This window comes from Labrus mixtus, chromosome 12, assembly GCF_963584025.1.
Source record: "Labrus mixtus chromosome 12, fLabMix1.1, whole genome shotgun sequence".
Taxonomy (NCBI): domain Eukaryota; kingdom Metazoa; phylum Chordata; class Actinopteri; order Labriformes; family Labridae; genus Labrus; species Labrus mixtus.
Window position 1 is genome coordinate 18,220,835 of NC_083623.1, and position 17,287 is coordinate 18,238,121.

Below are 17,287 nucleotides of genomic sequence, written 5' to 3' on the forward strand. Positions count from 1 at the left end.
CGAAACCTAAACCCGTTGTAGTAAATTACACCAACTGTTACCAACAACAACCACTGTAACTATGGTGTCAAATCAGAAAGGACTGACATGTTCATGGTTTCTATTTTAAAACCTCAAACAATGCACAAAGTTATCTATTCACATTCTAAAGATCATAATGAAGTCGTGTGCTTTGGGGCTTCTTAAATGTGCGATATCATTCAAGCCTGAAATAATCTGTTTGATGCAAGAGTTCATGTGTATGGAGATGCTGATGTTCATAAAGTTTGCTGTCAATACTTTTGGAAGCCATAACATTGACCAAACTTTGAAACTGGTGTCTACAGTGAATACATGCAGATCAAAGTCTGAGATTGTTCTGCTTCTTAAACGTCTTTCTTGCAAACCAACGTTTTTTTTACTGCCACGTTTTTTTTGCTTCTGATGACAAGCTGCTTAATTAAGATTTTATCATCATATTTTATATTTGTACATATCTACATAGTAATTCAGCATATTTATTTTAAAGAATGTACGGTATGTTAAGTATATCAAAATCAAATTTTGATGTAAATCACAAAAACTTTGGATGCCCGAGCTAGTCACAACCATATATGAAACAAGTCGTATAGTTTTAGAGAAAAACACAAGGAAATGTGTTTTTTTTGGAGATTCACCTATTTTGGAAGACTGAACTTTAAGCAGAGGTTTAGGAATGCTCTTTTATTAGCTAAAAAGAATAAAATGGAAAGCAAAGAAACCCACTTCAACCTTCAATATTTCAAAACACAAAGTACCGGTAAGTAACACACAGAATGCTGTGGCTTTTAGCCAAACCAAAATTGAATCAGTGTTTGATCCACTGAAACATGATAACATGTTTACATCATCTCCACGAACCCCCCCTCCCCGCCTCTGTGTCTGTAGACAAAGACATTCAATATTATCCAAACTGAAAGACGCTTCATCCCGCACCATTCTTCTACCCAACCCGTCCAATCAACCCCTCTCCTACATCTTAAGCACTCTGCTCCCCTTGTGTTACCTTGAAGGAGATTTCAGTTGTCATGGTGAAGCCGTGAGTGATGACAGGCTCTTCTTCTGTGGTGCGACCTTTCCAGCAATCCAGTTCAATGCAGCGGCACCCCGACAGGAGAACCTGCTTGTACATCTCCACTGAAGAGTTCCCAGCCAGCTGGCCGGCTGCATGTAGCACAAACACACAAACACAAACACACAAACCGTAAACAACCCTCCAGGTAACTTTTTTATTGATTCCAAAAGGAACAGGATGTCTATAAAACCTTGTCCTCCCACTTTTCAAGAGCCCATTTACAGCATTAGTTGACAGCACGCGGTACCAACAATATAACCGTCGTTATCTAGAGCTGGCACGTCTCATCACCCTGTCACCATTAGCAAAGCAATTATCCCTTCACATTAGCAGCATGCTTTTGTGCAACATGTTGGGGACTGTGTCGAAGTGAGAAGCAGATCTGTGCTCTCACTTTTGGTGGCATCATTAATATCCGCCTTTTTCCCATTACTTCTCTAATGATTTCTCCTCTCACTCTTTTTTTCTTCTTCTCCCTTTTAAATGGCATACCTATCCCACACACTTTCTTTACTTAATGAAGAAATGAAGAATGCTTTAATGTAACATGGATCAATAGGATGAAAATGCCTCGACATGAATGAATAAGTTGCACAGGCGGCTGTCAGTCTAATTATCTTGTTGATCTTTTTAAGAGGTAGACATATATTCCGCAAGGACACAAATTATTTCACTTCCCTTGTTGCCTCCAATACAATCCTGATGTGTCACTATGAAAACCCATTAAGTGAAAACAGTGCTTGTGAGAAAAGGATCGCCAACCGATTGTTTGTTTTCCTTATTTCTTCATTCCGCAGGCTACGAGGCCGGCCTATTACGGAAATTCAATTTTTTTCCATGGCTGCAGAAATTTGATCCACTTTAAAGATTCAATGCTCTCCAGTTCCCCCAAGAATAGATTTGAATAGATGAATTTTAATATCCATAGAAGAGAAAATGGCCTCTGTATTGTGCCTGCCATGCTTGTGCACTGCCAGGAGCCAGTTACTGTGACTACCAGTCTAAAGAAATATTTAACTCATGAATATCAATGAATCGAGTCTCATGTCATGAGCTGATTGGATAACCTCTCGAGAGGGAACGCAAGAGACAAGGACTCGAATGCACCGGTGCTTTTGATTGACCGACCTGCGAGGTATGAAGTCGGGTGTGTTCACTTGTGAAACCATAATTATATTTCAGAATGAATAAGTGAAGTGTTCATGTGTGGAAGAGAAGAGGATGAGGATCAGTCTGGAGTTAAAAGGAGCTGAGTGGTAGGGTGTGTGTGTATCTAGACAGAGCGGCAGACAGTCTTAACATTCTCTTATTTTGTGCCTGAAGTGTGTGTGTGTGTGTGTGTGTGTGTGTACCTGTGAGGTATGTGTTGTGTGAGGAGTTGATGAAATAATGGGAGAGGGGAAGGGTCATGTCCTCGCTCTGGTCGAGCTTCTCAGGCGGGATGATGCAGTTCTCCTCCCCGCTCAGATACCTGGCGAAGCCTTCCACTGAGATCTGACCTGCGCAAACACAACACAGCACACAAAGATGTTTATCTGATGACACATTTGAAAGACAAGAACCGGAACTCCTCCAAAATCTGTACGCAAGGAGTTCAATGAATGAAAAGACCTGATGGAATGACTAAATCCAACAATTTGCCACACTAGCCTGATAATCATCATCATTTATCATCTATGCTATAGATATTCACTGTTGTGTTAGTCTAAACTGTAAACACATCAATGTGACACGCTGCTGCACTTGTTATTAACACTTTCATCAACTTTGGAAATGTAGTGTATTTTCAATTAATCCCAAACACATCCTGCTTCAACAAGTACTCACTAACATATCAAATGTGTATGTCTTCACCAGGAAATAGACATGAAGATTGACTCATTGAGTGTCCGCTTGACGCTGGCTCCAGGAGTACCGGAAGTCACAAACACATCACAGCCAAAAAAGGCCTGTTTTTACAGCAGGAAGGAACATGTTAACTGCCTGGCCAAAAAACGTAGTGGTCTGATTAGTTATTGTCTTCATGGGCACACACTGTACGGGGGTACATTTTTAAAAAACTGTTACGTTTTGATTTTTAATGAATGATACGTTTTATCAATTTTTAGGCGAGTAGCTGACATGATTGACAGGTGGGAACGATGTAACGGTTCGACAAGAGGCTTAAAACCCGCCTCAGCTCCAGCTCTCAGCCTGTAGAAGGTTGACTGAAAGTTAGGCTAGCATTTCCAGCATGGGGGGGCTGCCGATGAGCCTCCAGAACCCCCTGCTGTAACAGATGACTGACGTCACTCAGGCTTAATATTTACAGTCTATAGTATGTGCTATGAATCGAAAACATACTGCAGGTGTGAAGAAAAAAATGTTTATTATCACTTATTGACACTTAGATTACATCAGTAGTTTCATAAAGCCCAAACACTCATTCACTTTTTGCCTAAAGCCTTTGTGGTTAATCCTTAAAGCCTGAGCCTCAGTGTTTCTGATATTGTATTTTGAATTTTATTAATGATGTGTACTCTTAGGTATTAAAGGTTTCTATATCTATAAATTTATCAATATAAAAAAAAATCCCTGCCCCTGTTTTACAGGCAGTCTGAAACCAAAGAGACTTTGAACATTTCAGGCTCCACTAGCTTCTGCTTAGCATTTCTCTGCCTGACAAAGGTTCATACAACGATCTGGAAAAAGGCTGAACTGCCCTTGACGTTGTTTTTCCCCGGTTTTGATTGCCTGTCAAGGTCAGTCATGTTAAGCGTCGCCTTTTTATTCATCTCTGAGCTCATGTCTGCACTGTGCGTGCTCAAGGAAGTAAATAATGTTGAATAAATAAGTCATAAGCAACAGAAGCAAAGCTCCCATCATTTCCAAAATCTTCGTACACATTACCATACACTCTCCGCACCTGCATGGGTTTAATAACAAAGCAAGCGCTTGAAGCCAAAAACATAGCAGTAGCAATCTCCTCTACCCACAGACACACTTGCTTGATGTTATGCTAAATATGCTAAATGATGCAAGCTTGACGGGTGCAGCAGGTCCCTCCGGCCACTTTATGCTAATTAATGCGGCGCCGCCCTCTGCAGAGTTGCTGGACTAATTAACGATGGCTGCTGTCTGTGACACGAGAGCTCAGTCGCACTCAGCTTCTCTCTCTCTGCTGACTGCCAGGACGTCCCTTAGCAAGGCTCAGGTCTAACCTCTGTACCCCTTACAGGCAGAGACGCAGGTCTTCATCTGTTCCCGAGACGTTTGTAGGTCATTTGTTGGAGTAATGGTGTTAACATGACTGGGAGTAGTGGTGTACTCAAGTGAGAACATACAGGTGTATTACTAAAGGTGAAGCTTGATCTGAGAGGAAGTTGAATTAAAAAAACTTTGTTTTTTGTCCACATCAGGGACTCTGTTGAGCTGAGAGGGAGCTGCAGTGTAAATGAATTCAGAATTGAATGTCAACCTGTAAGTGGGTGTGTAAGACAATCTAGCAAAGAGCTTCCTCGATGTAATCACAGAAGATGAATATGCAATGATACAATGCTATCCAGTCTGGTTGAAGGAGACTTTTAGTGTCTTGTTTCATTTTGCATTTTATTCATCTGTATTCAAACAGTGTCAGAACATTTGAGCACTGACTAATGCAGTCGGAGACAATGATTGAGCACCGAAGAAGGAGATGAAAGAACGGTCTAATATTCAAACAATCCTAGGTGGAAGTCACGACAGTACAGCGGAGATAATGAGCAGCGGAGAAAGTTCAGTAAAAAGAAACATTTTCAAGTTCTTTTGCCTAATCTAAACAAAATATTTGAGGCAGATCTACGGCACCCAATCCAATAAATGTGTTAGTATTTCCTCATTCTTAATGTGTGCATACATCCACATGGTGCTTTTTCAGAAAAAGGCAATGTTCTGTTTGCATTTTAGAGTATCCTTGAAAGAGGTAAAAGTGTGTTTATGTGCGTGACTGTGTGTGGAGGTAGCATGTGGAGCCCTGGACTCCTCTGCCGAGCAGATGGCTGCACTTCCTCCAGCTAGATAAATACTTCACATGGGGAAATCTGTCACTGGGACAGAGAAGGGCACTTGTCCAGAGAGCCTGGGACAGGATGAAACCACAACATCATGGTGCTAGCACATCGCTGTGATCAGAGTCAAACGCCGGGCGGTCAAATGGGATACTTAAAAAAAAAATGGTTTAAAGAGTCATTTTGGTCTAATTTGTTCACCCGTGATTAATTTTGTTTCACGTTTGAAAATGGTACTTTGCTCAGGAGAGTTAATTAAAGTGACACTGGTGCTCTGTTTGAGTTATTTGAGGGCAATTTGGTTTCAGTGTGATCAGATATAAAAGCCGCTAATGTGATTGGCATATTAATGAAGTACTAAACAGGTTTTTACATAAACAACCTCTTCTGGATAAGGATTAGCATGTTTTAATTGTTAAACAAAGTATCTACTTAATGAGAGCCTCAAGACAATTTGTTTGATCTTACAATAAAAAAGAAAAGGAAATGAATGAATGTGCTGAACTTCAGATCTGCAGTAAAGTAAAAGTTTTCAAGCAACAGTCGTACACAGTTTTGTAATCTCACTATGAATGTTTGGCAGTGATCATTGTTGCAGCGGAGTACAAACATTTAACAAATCATGTGGCTTACTGTGTTATTAAACTCAGATGTAGCACTGATTGGAAAGCTACAGATATATCTGTGTTATCATCTAAATGAGTACTGCCTCCATGACAGTTTTGGTGCTTTGTAGGTCATACATGAGGAAATTACCTGACACTGGATGATTTCAAATTAAGAGTGAAGGTTGCATTTTCCACCCTTTGTGATGTTTTTCCAAATTGCTTTTATGTAACATAATGAAAAAAAAAACACCCAGTAATTTGCTTTAGAGTAAACATAACATGGTGTAAAGTAAGTCACCCATTTTGGCACATTGCATAACAGGCTTTCCAGCAGGGATAAAAATTTGAATTGGCACTTTCCCGACCCTGATGCCTGATATCTGAGGTGGGATGTACTCCAGTTTTTGTTAACATGAAAGCACAACATGTCCAGGAGCGTTGGCTCCCCTTCGCTCATCCATCTTGGCTGTTCATAAATTATTCTGAGACTCTCCTGAAGCTTTATTATGATACCACAAGATTTCTTATTTATATACTTTAAACATGTGCAGTTGTATGATGATGTTGGTGAGTATTCTCTTTATCTCTGTTTGGTTTAAAAGGTAAGGTACTAAACAAGGGTAATTAAACACACAAATGGATTACACATGAGCAAATGTGTAGGCCTAGTCACATAATGTAGATTTGGAGGAACAACACAAATGCAGAATACAAAAACACACTACAAAGACAACAAATACTGATACCCTTCTGCTTGTCAAACTACTTGTAGTCATGTAAAGCTACTAAGCGAGCTTCACATGAGCTGATTGGCAGGTTTTGTTTCCCTTTGGCAGGGCCATGCTAGCTGCTTCCCCCGATTTCCGTTTTGTGCTAACCTAGGCAACCTGGCTACTGTTTCTTTTCTTTTCTTTTTTATCAGCCTAAGTGATGTAATAATGGTATCAAAATGATCCTATGACTCTCAGGGGATAACCATATTTCTCAAAAGTTTGAGCTGTTACTGTTCCAAAAACTGAGCGCTTTTAGGCCACCGTAATTATTACCCACATATTCAAATTCTGCACACAATTTGGATCAGATTTGTTTGTTTTTAATCAAGGCCATTAATCTTTTTCAAAAATATTTAAATTTAGGAAGATTTGTTGCAGTATTATCACACAGAGATACATTCATTTAATGACATCCCAGCAGTCTTTGCATATTCATCTAAATTCACATTTTGTTTTCAACAGTTCCACAAAGGTTCACTCCTTCACTCTCTCTCTCCACTTAAGAATTCTCGTCATGCACTCTCAGTCATGAAAATAAATGACAGAGAATATTCTCCGTCAACTTCAGCAGTGTTTTCAGTGGATGACACATTTCGTGGTGGTGTCTCGTGTGTGTGTGTGTGTGTGTGTGTGTGTGTGTGTGTTATCCGGACTTCTAACATTCCGTTCCTTGGCACCCCACTATGTCCCCTCACTTTCTGAGTGTAACTATGGCAACACCCCTGCCAAATTTATTGGTTGGGTAGGGGGGCTGAGAAGAGGATAAGGGGGACTTTAAAGGGTTGGGAGATGTTGCTTATGTCTGGGGGAAAAACTTTTTTTTTTGTTTATGTTGCCAAAACCTTTACAACATGGATGGCTTATTTGTCGATCAAGAAGTAGGTGTACATTGTGTCTAATATCTGTTCATGTGCTGCAAAATATTGTGCTCTTGTTTGTACTGACAGGCATTTGAGCCACTGACCTTTCTGTGCCAATGATTCATTGGGTTCATATTTGTCCACCAGCAGCTGGACCTGTTCTGGTTTGAGTGGAGGGTAGAGTATCTCATTCAGACGAGGGTCTCGCTGCTTAATGTTAATGAACTCTGTCATCTGCTCAACGGTGAGGAATGGACGACTCTTGGCCCCCCTAAGAAGACAAAAAGGAGAGGATAATGTAGGCAAAGGAAATGCAACAAGGGGAGAGTGAAGAAAACATGGGAGTGATATGAAAAAGAGAGATATGAAAATGTAGATATGAGAAAATGAAACAAGGAGACGGTGATGGAGGGGAGAAGTGGTAATTAAAGAGATGTGGAGAGGGAAAGCAACAGAATCGCAGAGGAGCAGAGGATTTAATGTTGTGTTGAGTAAATTATGAGATTTGATTAAAACGCCTTTCGTATCTAAGCCTGTTCCACTAAATTATCATCTCCATATCCTCCTGGCTCTCATGTCGTCTCACTTAACTGTGATTAAAATCTATGACTTTGAGTGGCCCTGGTCGGGCTGGCACGCTGCCTCGGCCGATGGTCCCTCTGGGCCAAAGGGGCAGGGCAGCTTCAGCAGCACAGTGCCAGGCACAAGGAGTCACAACCAGGACCATTCAAACATTATTTCCTGTACTGATAAACTGCTAATGGTATGTCAAATGTATTTCAAGCAGGTGCCTTGATCCTGCATACCCACTCTGACATGACAAGATCCCTCTTGCTTATTTTACGTTTTTTCTTCTAAACTGGGAGTCCATTATATTCTTTTGAAGTTGCGAGATGAATCACTTTTGAAAAGGCAAATAAATAAAGACTCTAAACATATTTCTTACACATCAGAGAAGATGTGGTCCAGCTCAGATCGTGGGCAGATGTTGCTCAGGAATATGTTGTACACCTCTGGAGTGAAGTCTTCCTCGGGAATGGAGTCATTCTGCAGAGAAAAGACAGAAACACGAGCACATGCATATGAGTGCATACTGTACGTTCATTCAATTCTATTTTTGGTGTGGTGTGTGGGAGCAGGAACTCCACAACTTGTACGTAATGGCAACCAAAAAGTTTGGCCTTGGGTGAAACAGTGTCATATTTGTATCTAACTTTTTAGAGGCTTGTATTTCAGAGATCTTGGTTGGATTCAGCAAACCATTTTAGCTGCACAAGAAGGAACCGTTGTGTTTGTTATCTGTTTACTCACAACAGTGAGGAAAGCGTTATTTATATAATGTGGAATTACAACGTGCATTAAGATGTCTCTGCTAGACTTTTTTCCCCCTCCAGGCAAAAGCAGACCATCAGTACATGGCTCATAAACAAACTCACTTCAGAACAAATCTGTTCCGGTAATGAAGCCCACTGACTTCTAATGACTGTGAGGGTATAAGCTCCTGTGAGTGACTTTCCGTCTGTGTGCATTCTGGACACCCCAATGGACAAAGCGATGTTTCTTATCCCTTTGCTGACTTCGTTCCTGGACATGCTTACGTTTTTTGTTTTTTTTAACAAAAATAATTATTCCTGATACTCTGTGAGTCTTTTCCACAGAAAAAGTGAACAAAAGCCGCCCTGGTCTGTGTGCTGTAAATCACTTCATCTGACACTGACCCCATGGCAGCAATAACAGACACATAAAAGAACTATATAGAAGAAATTAATCTTCTGCCTGATGGTCTTGTTTGCTTTTGGAGGTCATGCTGAGGCATCAGTATTTATTTCAGTCTGTTTCATAGGCTGCTGTAATATTTTCCATTCAACTCATGTTTGTACTGACTTTTCGTTTACCTTCAAACTATGCCAGCTACTGATTTGTAAACAAGAAGTACACTCTATGCTATTGGAGTATTCGGGTGACCCCCTCAGAAAGCATTTACATATACATGCACTTCAAACCGGAATAAGTAACAAAAGATGACTACTTGTAATGTGCACTTGGGCTTAAACAGAAAAAAAAAAAGTTGTGGCCATAAGAGCTCTTTATAAAGCTATCAGAGCCTAACAGGTCTGATAAAGACACAAGTGCACTCAGCAGAAGCTCGTAGCATTGTGCCTGTAATAAACAGAGCAGAATCAAATCGTTTTTTAAAGGAGCCAAAAAGAGGCAGATGAGGGAGGATGCACCAAGAGGGGGCATACAGGTCGAGCCCTGCTGAAACTCAGTGAGTCACTCTATGAAGCTCTCGGTGTGAGCTGTGTACTGTGTGCACGTTTGCCTGTGACTGTGCGTGTGTGAGGGATTAGCAGCACTATCATTTAACTGTAATTACCTGCGCCTTGGAACAACAGCAAATCCCACCAGACCTTCATACAGCAACAGCTTCTTACCTCCTCTCTCTCTATCTCTGTGCTAATTATGTATAGCTTGTTTCTGTGTGGGACTGTTAGTAGTTCTGTGTATTAATGTGTTTATACTGATTGTATTCAGAAGCTGTTCATTAGCACTGCAATTTTTTGTGTGCCCCTGCTGTATATGTATGTTTGGGCAGGTGTTAAGGACTGCATTAAACTGCATTTTTCTAACGTCTAAACATGCAAATTGCTCACTACCGCTGGAGTACAGAGATTGCTTGCTGTGTTGTGGGACTGTTTACACCTCTATGCATGAGGGAGCAGCTTCTCTCTAGTGGTATCTGACTGAGGTGCAGATAAAACAGCTTTTGTCATCTCTATTGCTCCCACTAGGTCTGTTTGTTTCATTAGAAACCAGTTCTGAGAGTCAAGCAGAAATCTAGAAAATAAGACTGCGAACAAATGAGCAAAAGCAGCAATCAGGAGAATACAGAATGAGCTGATTGGTGGAGGAAAGACGGGTGGAAGGATAGAGGAGATGAAAGAGCTTGGAGACTAGAAAGAAAGGGAGAGAGGATCAGGTTCAGAGAAAGGGGAAAAATGAGGAGACAGTAACATTTTAAGTATTTTGGTGTCTCACTCTGCCAGAAGGGAGGTTACAGTTTTCCAGTGCCGTCTCCACTCGCTTCCGGTCTGCTGAGAACACCCTGAAGATGCTGTGGGACACAAAAAAAAAAACCACACTTCTGAGTAATCACAGCAAAAACCGCACAGGCCGATGACTTTTCACTCTGATCCTATGTGTCAAAGTGATGCATTTATCACAGCTTTTAATTGATACTTATTAAGGAAATCCTGTGAGAACGTTCTGCTCCAGCAGCAGCAAACAGTGAAACAGAAGAAAAAAAAGCAAAAACAGAAACTAAGGACAGTGAACAAATGTTTGTTCAAAAGGAAGGCAACCACAAACAACGGGGGAATTAAAAGACAAAAATGAGCCAAAGGAAATGCCAAGATGAAAAATGAAAGTGTAATAAATTCAGCATATAATACTAGAGACAGAGAGAGAGAGAGGTAAAATAAAAGGCCCAGAGACGTAAAACTAATCCATTGTAATATGATGGCCTTGCAATAAATTTAATATTCATGAAGGTTATAATCAACTTTACTAGAAGCTTCCTTTCTTTTTATTTCATTTTTCAGATTTATTTTTTGGGCTTTTTGGCTGCACAGTAGTGCATTGGTTAGCGCTGTTTCGTCACAGCGAGGAGGTTCCTGGTTCAAATCCCCGTCCGACAGTTAGCATGTCCCCCTCGGTAACTCTGGCTTCCTCCCACAGTCCAAAGACATGCTCATTAGGTCACTTGGTGACTCTAAATTGCCCGTAGGTGTGAATGAAGTGTGGCTGGTTGTCGGTCTCTACATGTCAGCTCTGTGATTGACTGGCAAACAGTCCAGGGTGTAACCCCGCCTCTGACCCAATGACAGCTGGGATCGGCTCCAGCCCCCCCCCCCCCCCCCCCCCCGCAACCCCGTAATGGTAAAGATAATGGATGGGTGGATGGATTTTGTGGCTTTTTACCTTTAATTGATAGAACAGTCTGACTGGATAGAGTAAGAAACAGTGTGGAATGACATGCGGGGGAGGATCCACAGGCAGGCTTGACTTGAACCAGGGCTGCTCGCTTTAAGGACTATAGCCTCCGTACATGTGGCACAACTTAACCGCAAAGCCTTCAGCACCACCTTTCTTTTTATTTTTATCACACTGAGAAATAGAAGTATTGTTTCAAACCTTACTCGTATATAAGGGTATGATGATTAAAATTATTGCAGGTCTAGAGAGTTGAGTTTACAGATGGAAACACCCTCCCGTACATAAATAAAGTGGTGATGTTTGCGATCCTTTAAAGAGACAAACTAACCGCAAACATGTTGTCAAAGACGAGAGCATTACGTTTTATTGTTGTCATTTCTTCTTATCATTATCATTACCATAGTCATTACCATAACAATGATCTTTTACCATTACCATCATCATTATCATATCACAGATTCTTACACACTAGTTGTAGCTCTACGAATCCCGCCTCACCAGTTGCAAAGCTAGACTCTTATCAGATAAAAAAAAAGAAATGCAGATAAAGAAGCTTCAACACATAACAAATGATCACATGATTGATTTCCTTTTAAAAGATGCATCTAAAAGCATGTTTTTATACAGCCTGGTTTTTGCAGCTTTGTGAACACTGTATTTTCCAGATATTCGGGTGTTTTTTGGATATTTTATTTTCACTGAACACTAATAATAACAGTCCTGCCTCATTAGTCACCATAGCCTAAGTAGAAGCAGTGCTTCTGCTTGGTACAGCTACTGCCCTCCGTTTTATTCCAGTGTATATATGCAATAAATAAGATTTACTGCGATGAACTCCAGTGTTGTAACAACTACCCCCGGCTGTTTAGGTCTGTTTCCGCAGGCAGTAGCCTGTTTTAATTACATGCAGAGGTATCCCTGTGCATATCCATGAGCGTGTACTGTATGCTCGGTGGGAGAGCAAAGTCAAGCTGACATTAGTCAAGCTGACATGTCCTTCCAGCTAGGAGGTTAATTCCCTAAACGGCAAGAAGTGTCTCTCTGCCTCTCTGTGTTGACACCCACTGGTTTTTCCCTCCGAGACTCTGAGGGAGGTTATCGCAGGAGTTCACTGCTGCCCGCATGGAAGCTCAACTTGACTGATGACGGCAGAGGGAGTTGGGTTTTCAATGAGATGATGACAGACAAAACAAGCGAGGCAGAAAGTCACAAAACTGAAAAACAGAAAAGGAAATTCTCCCAAACATCTCACTCTGGCACATTATGGGCTGAAGTTAGTCACAGAGACAAATGAGGTTTTTCATTCAGAAGAAGTGACAGCTATAGAAATGATGACGCAGACTCATGAAAATAATAAAAGGGAGCCTATTGATAATTCAAGGGTAGGACAATATTTATATAAAAAAAAGGCATACATATACTGCAAGAATGATAGTAGTGAGAGAAGGCGGAGGAAGCAATGCATTGATCAAAAGAGAGGAGATTTGGCAGGGGAGAGGAGGATGAGTCAGAGAGACTTACTTCTTGACGGGGATTCGCCCCTCTGGGTTGAGCTGCAGCTTCAGCCGAGTGTATCTGCATTGGACAGAACACACAATTTACACAACATGCAATCAGCAGTACTTGCTCAAAAGTAATCCCTGTGTGTGTGTGTGTGTGTGTGTGTGTGTGTGTGCGCTTGCCTCATACATTAGACTTTGCCACATGTCCATAGCTATTTGTCATGTCTGACTATGAGCGAGTGTTCAAAATCACATGACAATTCTTGCATCAGATCAGTGTGATGACAAACAAGCTGTGTTTCTCACAGTGGACCCCACTGTGCTCTCTGTGCACACCATATTTGTGTGGCTGTGTTTACATGAGAGGTTCAAATTGTGGCTAATCCCTGGAAGCCTTGCATTGGCAGCACAGAGCCATGCAGCAGCAGCAGCAACACAAGCAGCGCAGCCTGAGCTAAAAATAGCTCCACTGCAACAGGAGCCATCATTACTAGCTGGGCTTTAAGTGGCTGCTGGCTAATAATTAATATCCATTACAGTGTCCACTTCATAGGGCAAACCGGCTGCCACAGGCAAAATCACCAATGACTGTAATGGTTGACAGGGCCAGACTGTTTTGAAAAAAAATATTTGTCTGGGGTCTTGTGTTCTCGCATAGAGGGAAATGTGAGGGGAAAGACAATGAGTGTTGGTAGAGGGAGAGCTAGTTGACAACAGCTGACGTCACTGAAGCTATACAAGGTTGATTTTGAAGAAGACTGTCAAAAGGAAAGAAAGATGTAAGGCTCAGCAGGACTGAAAAAAGGAGATGACAGACAGATAGGTGTTTCTTGATGCCCTCATCTGCCCCACATCAGCCTGTATTATTCATTAAGACGAGTTGGGCACAACAGATTACTTGCATCTGTCTCCTTTCTGGTTCACTTTCTTCTTCTCTGCCTAGCTCTTTTCCACCCTTATGTGTCCGCTCTCCCTCTCTGCTTAATGCTTAATCAAGGAGGTCAGTTTCCATTTCACCTATGGTAATTCAAATACTTACTCCTGCGAATCCACTTACTCTCTGGCGTGGGGTGAAATGCAAAAAATAAAACAACTGAATCATCATTGACTCACAAGGTGAGTGCATGTGGCATCAGCCCAATTGCATTCAACTCCAGCAGCTTCATGAAGACATGCTGGGTTCTGTTTTGTTTCCCGTTGCTTTTCTACCACACACAAAAAAAAATGTATCACAGCCATAAGAGCTCTCTATGAGAATTAACCACATGCAGAAAATCATCAAAAGGGATGGTGTAGAGAAAGCATGACTAAGAAGTAATGCACAAACGCTGCAAGCATAACCACAAACCTGCCCTGTTCAATTTCTATCAACTCTCTGTGTACAATGTGGTCGATGGCCACTTTTATTGTCTCATAAGTCTATTAGCCTCCTCAGGGGTGCGACTTAATGGCTTCTGTTCACTGATAAACACCACGCAGCTGGGAGTTGTCGCCAAACACAGCCTCGACACATTCTCTCAACACAATATGGCAGATTCCTATCGACGATCGCTCTGCAGACGCTTCACTCAGTCACATACACCTGCAGTGGAACATAGATCAGCATGTGGGCTCCGATCGGATCAATAGGAGCGTGTTGGTGAAAGCCATTAGACACAGTTATTACACAGGATCAGAGGTGGTGTGAGGGCCATTGATGCCAAAAACCGTCCTTCCGCCACAAAAAGCTAATGCACTAATGAGGGGGTAGAGGTGTTTTTCAAACAGAAAAAAAATAAAATGGTGACTCCTCTCTAACATTTTGACACCACTGCAAGTTCAGGTCAGCAACCCGACCTGTTTAATGATCCGCTGACAAAGCTTATTATCTCATTGCTGCAAGAAAAATAAAGACCACTGCACTTGACGACTGGATACTTAGACAAGATCATACGAACATGCAAAGAGTCTGGTGCATGACATGTATCCAACTATTTTATTTATCCCCTTCTTTTTCCCTGTCTATTTCTTCTTTCTATCAGCCTTGAATTTAAACCCCCAGGCTGCCTTGCAGAGCTGAGAAAAGAAACTTCTTCCCCCTATATTTTGTAGCGTGTGTAAGTACAGAGGAGCCAGTATGTGCTGCTGTGGATACATAAGTATTTGTGTTGCAAGGTTTATGACAGTGCATACTTTGTGCAATAGGGTGCATTTCTCAAATATGTTTTGTATGCATTTGTAAGTCAACACTGACTTGTGCTAGTTGTGGTGTGTGTTGGACACTTGAAGCACCTGTTTTTTGCAGCTGGTTCTATGTTTTTTTTTTTGCAGAAGAAACCTCATTTGCTTTTGACTCATGTTTCTGTTTGTGGATTTACATTTTTCTGTGTGTGCGTGTGTGACTGTGTGTGTATGTTTAGTCTCTATGTGCGTGTGTGTGTGTGTGTGTGTGTGTGTGTGTGTGTGTGTGTGTGTGTGTGTGTGTGTGTGGATGACATACGCTTTCTCGAGGCAGGCTTCTCTTGACATGTTCTGCACCAAGAGGTTGGATGCAAGGTTGAACAGCTCCTCTGCCCATTCCTGCAGTAAATAAAAACAAACACACACACACACACAATAAGATACACACAAACCATTGGGCTTGCACCTGACTCTTTGTTGCTAGGGGAAGGGGAATATGTTAGGAATAAATAAAGGTATTAGTTTATACATGTGGGTATGATGATTATGTTTATGTTAATACAAACACTTGACTGTTATCTTATTACACTTTGACCTGCAATCGCATCCCTGAACAAACACAACATGCAGTTAACAGACATTATTACATCACATTGCTGTGTGAAATACTAGATTCTGATTGGCCATTTACCAATTGCAACGATCTGCTATCTTTTGATAGATCACCGTTGTGAAGGCTAAACAAACCATAAATAATAAAACCACACGGTTGCTAAGGAAGCAGCTCTTATCACAGACTCTGAACTACTAACAGTAATCATTTCAATACTTAGAAGAGTAGCACTGTTAGGCGGTTGGGAACTTTACATAGCATCCTCTGCCATCAGTGTGAATGGGGGACTGTGACATGTCTTCTGAAAGTGCTTTGAGTAGTCAGTCCAATATCATGCATTCATCATCAAGTGTGATTCTTTGTTTTAATAACGATTACTGAGCTGCAAGATGCACAGAGCGCAGAGATGGCTGTTTCACACATTGTGCAGTGTGGTTACTAAGCACATCTTCATCACCTGCACGTATTACGTACTTCTGGGTCTTGGTTATTTTCTTCGTCTCACTTCCGATTTGCTTGATCCAGCGCTGGGAACTTCTGATTTGCCCGCTCCTTTGTATGCATTTCCATTCACAAGCTGCTTTGCATTGACCCTTTATGACTGAATGTGGACGTGTAGAGGGCGGAACATGGGGCTTATCAACGAGCGCATATTTCCATGTGAATCTGCATTTATAAAGGGATAATGGAGTGCAGGTGTGCGCACGAAAGCTTTTATAAATTTGAATTATTGTGGGTGCACACCATTTCCGGGTTTTGGGCCCACGTACACTTTTAGTATGGATTAATTCTCACACAGTTTTAGAAATGAGAGCCCAGGTCCATGGCTCTTTGATTTTGTTTTAATCGGATTCAGTTATTGTTAGAAAAGTTTTGCATGATATTAATTAAACGTCTCACTTTCAATAGAACAACCAGCTATTTCAAATTTTGCTTTGTGTGCGTTTAGAAAATGATTTGATCCTGTTTTGTCTCCATAATCATTCACCAGCACGGCTTGTTCATCACTTTATTCAGTTCAAACCTTGACACACTCTTTTGGGGAAAGATTTCATTGATACTGACTTCACAGACATGACTGGAACAACTTAATTAAAACCTTGACATGATTAAAGCTGGAGGAAGGAGTTATTCATCCTGTAGCTTCTATATTTCATTCAAGAGCTGCTTTTTCTCTGGTTAGTTGTCGATGTTATGAAGACAGTTTACCTTAGCTGTCTCCTCTGTGAAGGCCATGAAGTTCAGATAGGTGATGTTGACCATGTCAGTGCCGCTCACCACCGTCAGCATCCTGTTCTCCATCTTCCCCGCCAGGGTGCTGACGTCCAGGAGCTCACGCAGCTTCGCTTCCTGAACACAAATGAGACAAACACAAAACAACTGAGCTTCAGTTTTGAACTTCAGTGGAAAGGCAAATGACATAAAACAGGCCATGGAAAATGACACGGTATGCTTTTTCTACGGAAGTAAGACAGTGCTGCTCTGTGTCACGTTTTTTTTTTTTTTAGACTTGATTTAATTTGATCGCCTTCTGCACGCACTGAACTGAAACAAGACCTGCCAGCATTTAGTCGTTCACACCTCATCTCTCTGCTGATTTGTGTGATTAATGAGAGCTCAGCTGTCTTGAGGCAGACAGTGTTTGGAGCGAGGTGAT

At 41.4% G+C, this 17,287-nt stretch overlaps 1 protein-coding gene across 2 annotated transcripts in view; it reads right to left on the minus strand.

The window, feature by feature from the left end:
• The window catches only part of LOC132985196 (1-phosphatidylinositol 4,5-bisphosphate phosphodiesterase beta-1), a 115,670-nt gene that overhangs the window by 35,686 nt on the left and 62,697 nt on the right, over nt 1-17,287 (minus strand). For both annotated transcript variants that reach the window (XR_009675027.1, XM_061052441.1), the window contains exons 4-11: nt 16,840-16,980; nt 15,337-15,416; nt 12,877-12,930; nt 10,399-10,474; nt 8,306-8,406; nt 7,464-7,630; nt 2,446-2,592; nt 1,025-1,182 (exon numbers count right to left, since the gene is read on the minus strand). Coding sequence is in view for 1 of the 2 variants with exons in the window: in XM_061052441.1 (XP_060908424.1) it covers nt 1,025-1,182; nt 2,446-2,592; nt 7,464-7,630; nt 8,306-8,406; nt 10,399-10,474; nt 12,877-12,930; nt 15,337-15,416; nt 16,840-16,980 (924 nt within the window). In the remaining variant the exon portion in view is untranslated. The remainder of the gene's footprint in view (nt 1-1,024; nt 1,183-2,445; nt 2,593-7,463; nt 7,631-8,305; nt 8,407-10,398; nt 10,475-12,876; nt 12,931-15,336; nt 15,417-16,839; nt 16,981-17,287) is intronic.